This window comes from Schistocerca serialis, chromosome 12 (genome assembly GCF_023864345.2).
Source record: "Schistocerca serialis cubense isolate TAMUIC-IGC-003099 chromosome 12, iqSchSeri2.2, whole genome shotgun sequence".
Lineage (NCBI taxonomy): Eukaryota > Metazoa > Arthropoda > Insecta > Orthoptera > Acrididae > Schistocerca > Schistocerca serialis.
Genome location: NC_064649.1, coordinates 18,601,230 through 18,607,229, shown reverse-complemented (window position 1 = coordinate 18,607,229; position 6,000 = coordinate 18,601,230). Strand labels below are relative to the sequence as shown.

General features: G+C 47.7%; 1 protein-coding gene across 1 annotated transcript in view; it reads left to right on the top strand.

The window, feature by feature from the left end:
- Nucleotides 1-3,979: 3,979 nt before the first annotated feature.
- LOC126428236 (uncharacterized) overlaps nucleotides 3,980-6,000 on the top strand; it is a 28,401-nt gene continuing 26,380 nt past the window's right edge. Inside the window, exon 1 of the mRNA XM_050090151.1 lies at nucleotides 3,980-4,370. Within this exon, the coding sequence (XP_049946108.1) occupies nucleotides 4,276-4,370 (95 nt within the window). The 5' untranslated portion in view covers nucleotides 3,980-4,275. The remainder of the gene's footprint in view (nucleotides 4,371-6,000) is intronic.

Here is a 6,000-nt window from a genome sequence, read left to right as displayed (position 1 = left end):
GTAACATCTTCCCTTTAATAATAATAAATTCCTTACATCACTTAAAATCGTTCTGAGGCACAATTACAGTTAAAAAGACGTTGACTCACTTCTTGTTTTGCTTGTAGGGCAACACCACCCCCAAGAAGTTTCGTCAGGTGGGGAAACAAAAGGCGAAATCGAATGTGAAACGTGAACTAGCCGTTTGAAGATGAACCTGTCGGTTCGAAACCGGTAACGGTGCTGTTTAAATAAGTAAATAGCATTGCAAAATGTGTCTGGTTGTTGCAATCTTCTGTGTAAAAGACAACCTACACTACTGGCAATTAAAATTGCTGCCACAAGAAGAAATGCAGGTGATAAACGGGTATTCATTGGACAAATATATTATACTAGAACTGACATGTGATTACATTTTCATGCAGTTTGGGTGAATGGATCCTGAGATATCGGTGCCCAGAACAACGGCCTCTGGCCGTAATAACGTCCTTCATACGCCTGGGCATTGAGTCAAACAGAGCTCGGATGGCGTGTACAGGTACAGCTGCCCATGCAGCTTCAAGACGATACCACAGTTCATCAAGAGTAGTGACTGGCGTATTGTGACGAGCCAGATGCTTGGCCACCATTGACCAGAGAGATCTGGAGAATGTGCTGGCCAGGGCAGCAGTCGAACATTTTCTGTATCCAGAAAGGCCCGTACAGGACCTGCAACATGTGATCGTGCATTATCCTGCTAAAATGTAGGGTTTCGCAGGGATCGAATGAAGGGTAGAGCCACGGGTCATAACACATCTGAAATGTTGCCATCAATGCGAACAAGAGGTGACCGAGACGTGTAACCAATGGCACCCCATACCATCACGCCGGGTGATACGCCAGTATGGCGATGACGAATACACGCTTCCAATGTGCGTTCACCGCGATGACGCCAAACACGGATGTGACGATCACGATGCTGTAAACAGAACCTGGATTCGTCCGAAAAAATGACGTTTTGCCATTCGTCCACCCAGGTTCGTCATTGAGTACACCATAGCAGGCGCTCTTGTTTGTGATGCAGCGTCAAGTATAACCGCTGCCGTGGTCTCCGAGCGGATAGCCCATGCTGCTGCTAACGTCGTCGAACTGTTCGTGCAGATGGTTGTTGTCTTGGAAACGTCCCCATCTGTTGATTCAGGGATCGAGACGTGGCTGCACGATCCGTTACAGCCATGCGGATAAGATGTCTGCCATCTCGACTGCTAGTGACACGAGGCCGTTGAGATCCAGCACGGCGATCCGTATTACCCTCCTGAACCCACCGGTTCCATATTCTGCTAACAGTCATCGGATCTCGACCAACGCGAGCAGCAGTGTCGCGGTACGATAAACCGCAATCGCGATAGGCTACAATCCGACCTTTATGAAAGTCGGAAACGTGATGGTACGCATTTCTCCTCCTTACACGAGACAACACAACAATGTTTCACCAGGCAACGCCGGCAACTGCTGTCTGTGTATGAGTAATCGGTTGGAAACTTTCTCCATGTGAGCACGTTGTAGGTGTCGCCACCGGCGCCAACCTTGTGTGAATGCTCTGAAAAACTAATCATATGCATATCATAGCATCTTCTTCCTGACGGTTAAATTTCGCGTATGTAGCACGTCATCTTCGTGGTGCGGCAATTTTAATGGCCAGTAGTGTAAATAGTATTGCAAAATGTGACTGGTTGTTGTAATCTTCTGTGTAAGAGTCAACCTATATATTTTTTAAAAAAGTGTTTCTCCCGATACGGTCGCAGGTTCGAATCGTGCCTCGGGCATGGACGTGTGTGATGTCCTTAGGTTAGTTAGGTTTCAGTAGTTCCAAGTCTAAGGGACTGATGACCTCAGATGTTAAGTCTCGTAGTGCTCAGAGGCATTTTTGTTTCTCCCGCGGCAGTTAGGCTCCGATTGTGGTTGTTTCTGATGCGTAGAGTGCCTTTGTTGTTACAACTGTACACACTACTGGCCATTAAAATTTCTACACCACGAAGATGACGTGCTACAGACGCGAAATTTAACCGACAGGAAGAAGATGCTGTGATATGCAAATTATTAGCTTTTCAGAGCATTCACACCAGGTTGGCGCCGGTGGCGACACCTACAACGTGCTGACATGAGGAAAGTTTCCAACCGATTTCTCATACACAAACAGAAGTTGACCAGCGTTGCGTTGCCTGGTGAAACGTTGTTTTGATGCCTCGTGTAAGGAGGAGAAATGCGTACCATCAAGTTTCCGACTTTTATAAAGGTCGGATTGTAGCTTATCGTGATTCCGGTTTATCGTATCGCTACATTGCTGCTCGCGTTGGTCGAGATCCGATGACTGTTAGCAGAATATGGAATCGGTGGGTTCAGGAGGGTAATACGGAACGCCGTGCTGGATCCCAACGGCCTCGTATCACTAGCAGTCGAGATGACAGGCATCTTATCTGCATGGCTAACGGATCGTGCAGCCAGGTCTCGATCCCTGAGACAACAGATGGGGACGTTTGCAAGACAATCACCATCGGCACGAACAGTTCGACGACGTTTGCAGCAGCATGGACTATCAGCTCGGAGACCGTGGTTGCGGTTACCCTTGACGCTGCATCACAGACAGGAGCGCCTGCGATGGTGTACTCATCGACGAACCTGGGTGCACGAATGGCAAAACGTCATTTTGTCGGATGAATCCAGGTTCTATTTACAGCATTATGATGGTCGCATCAGTGTTGACGTCATCGCGTTGATGGCACATTGGAAGCGTGTATTCGTCATCGCCATACTGGCGTATCACCCGGCGTGATTGTATGGGGTACCATTGGTTACACGTCTCGGTCACCTCTTGTTCGCATTGATGGCACTTTGAACAGTGGACGTTAGATTTCAGATGCGTTACGCGTCGTGGCTCTACCCTTCAGTCGATCTCTGCGAAACCCTACATTTCAGCAGGATAATGCACGGCCGCATGTTGCAGGTCCTGTACAGCCCTTTCTGGATACAAAGAAGTGTTCGACTGCTGCCCTGGCCAGCACATTCTCGAGATCTCTCACCAATTGAAAACGTCTGGTCAATGGTGGCCGAGCATCTGGCTCGTCACAATACGCCAGTCACTACTCTTGATGAACTGTGGTATCGTGTTGAAGCTGCGTGGGCAGCTGTGCCTGTACACGCCATCCAAGCCCTGTTTGACCCAATGCCCAGGCGTAACAAGGCCGTTATTACGGGCAGAAGTGGTTGTTCTGGGTACTGATTTCTCAAGATCTATGCACGCAAATTGCGTGAAAATGTAATCACATGTCAGTTCTAGTATTTCTCCAATGAATACCCGTTTATCATCTGCATTTATTCTTTGTGTAGCAATTTTAATGGCCAGTAGTGTATTTATGCCACAGAGTTTCGTTTTCGGTTCAGTAAAAGTTATCTCTGGCGAGGTTGCTGTTTCTCCGCTGTATTTATGTAGGAATGGTTTTCTGTAGTGTTGTCAGTATGCTTCAATTAACCGAAGCCAAATAAAAGAACTCGGTCCGCTGTTGCGGCGCGCCACGCCTCGTTTGCATCACTTAAGCGCGGTGAATAACGCTGGCGGCGCGGGAGGAAGTTCCAGAGGCCAGCTCAGCGCCGCGGTGCGTCACGACGGCGTCGGCTTCGCAAAGGTCGGCCGCCTCTACCTGGAAGCCGGCGCTAGCCGGAATGGAAGGGCGACGCCGGCGGCGCCAGACGCCCAGCATCCGCGTCCCGGTCTGCGACCGCACCGCCGTCACAGATAAGACTCCCTACCGTCCCGCCGTATCCGGCGACCCACCGTCTGCGAGGTGTGCTCTGTCGGTTGAGGGGGGGGGAGGGGAGGGGGAGGGAAACCACACGGTGTGCACCTCCCCCGCCCCCCGCCGTCTGCTCCCACCTCGCGACGCCCCACTGACGTCAGCAGGCCGGCGGCCGCCCCATTAACAAGGCGATGAGTCCTCCACTGTAGACCAGTCGCGAACGCGCCTCTGCTCTGTTGCCTTGTCCTACAACAGGTGTTCCTCGCACAGGATCTCCGCCGTAGCCCAGAAGCCGGAGCTCTGTACCTCTAACTGCAAAACTCCGCCAGAGATAAGTTTCTCTGGACCGAAAACGAAACCCTGTGGTACTTCGTCTCAAGCTTCGCTCTACGCTACTCGAGCCAGAGGAAGTCATTGTAGAAGGCTCTAGTGGTCCTGTGTAGTGCATTCCGGTCTGTCTAGGACGGGGGAGCAGTCGTGTTGGACCAAAGTTTCATCCGTGCGGAATTCGAACCACAGAAAAATGCAGCTGGGATCTGCGACAGTCTTGCTGCTCTTGACCAGCCTGGTCGTCGTAACTGCTGGGGAGAGACAGCGGTTTTGCTACAAGAGAGTGGGGTAAGTCTACCATACATTTTTCAAGTCACTGGTGCTTCAACTGCTCTTATGCTGCCTTCTGTCTTACTGTGCTAATCTTTCCATCTCTACCCAACAATTATGCTTGCTATTATCTCCTCTACTGTTCCTTCCACCTCCATGTAACAGTTACAGGATACCATAGCAGATTTTCTACAGACTCTTTCCTTCCTATGGTGAGGGTCTTCCAGAGACTGCTATTCTTACCAACACGTTTTGCTTCTTCTCTATTTCATATACCTCCTAGAGCTGTACTAATTTTTTTTCCTTCACATGTATGTAAATATTGTTTAGAATGTTATATTAAGACACTGTATATATGTAAATTTCAAGATTTTCTTTATCCAAATGCATTATGCGTATGTCTGACTTTCCAAACAGCGGTCTCAAATGGCACCATGGCACCAGGCTGTTCTATGGAACATAATTGCTTGTTTAACTTGTCCCTGAAGTTAGCCTTTTACTTTATTCGATACTATAGCAACCTGTTGTTAGAAAATATTTCAAAAAAAGATAACCTTGTAAGGGTACAGCCCCTATACGTGTAATAAATGCAACATTATCTCTATGCAACAGTGCTTTTTGGCGCAATCGGCAAAGGGACCATACGCACCTTTTGGTGTGCTGGTGGACGAGCTTTTGGTACACAATATCAGCGCAGTATGTGTGCTTGGAACTGTTTGCACTAAATAGTGTACATCTTCGTACATCCATAGTTGAAATGGAGGACAGTGGGACGTAAGATGGTATAAATTTATATTAAAAATGAAGAAATTCCTCCAGCTGTATTTAAGGTGTAGATTTTATTTTGGCAGTTAGTTTCAACGTTGTAACAACGTCATCTTCAGGCCCAACACTTGTTAATGTCAGTGAGTTACTACCAACCTTCCACACGGAGTACGTCCGTATCTCACCACTGACTTCTAGTATCAGCTGCACGCAGTTGACGTCAACAAGTGTTGGGCCTGGAGATGACGTTGTTACAACGTTGAAGCTAGTTGCCAAAATAAAATCGCACCTTAAATACAACTGGAGGAATTTATTCATTTTTAATATAAGTAGTGTAGAAGTTTCACTCAAATTGTCTTTTCGTAATTTACCGGTATACGTCCTCCCAGCATAGACTTATGTTTTGGGAGCAGTGGAACTCACCACACAAGTAAAGCCTAAAATCTACTGCAGTCTTCCTCTATAGTTTTCACCCCCTGCTGCTCTCTCTAGTACCATGGAACCTCTTCCCTGATGTCTTAACACATGTCCTAGTACCCTATCCCTTCTTATTGTCAGTCTGCCTCGTACACTCATTTCTTCACCGAGTCTGTGGGGAATATCACCTTTCCTTATCTCGTCAGACTAAGTAATTCTCAGTATCCTTCTATTGCACCACATACGAAACCCTTCGACTCTCCACTGTTTAGGTTTTACCACTGTCCACGATTCATTACAATACAATGCTGTGTTTCAGATGTACATCCTCAGAAATTTGTTCTACAAATTAAGGCCTATGTTTGATACTGGATACTTGTCTTGCCCAGAAATGCCTACTTGGCCTGTCCTAGTCGAATTTCTGTGTTTTCTCTGCTCCATCTGTCGCGGGTTATTCTCCTTCCAA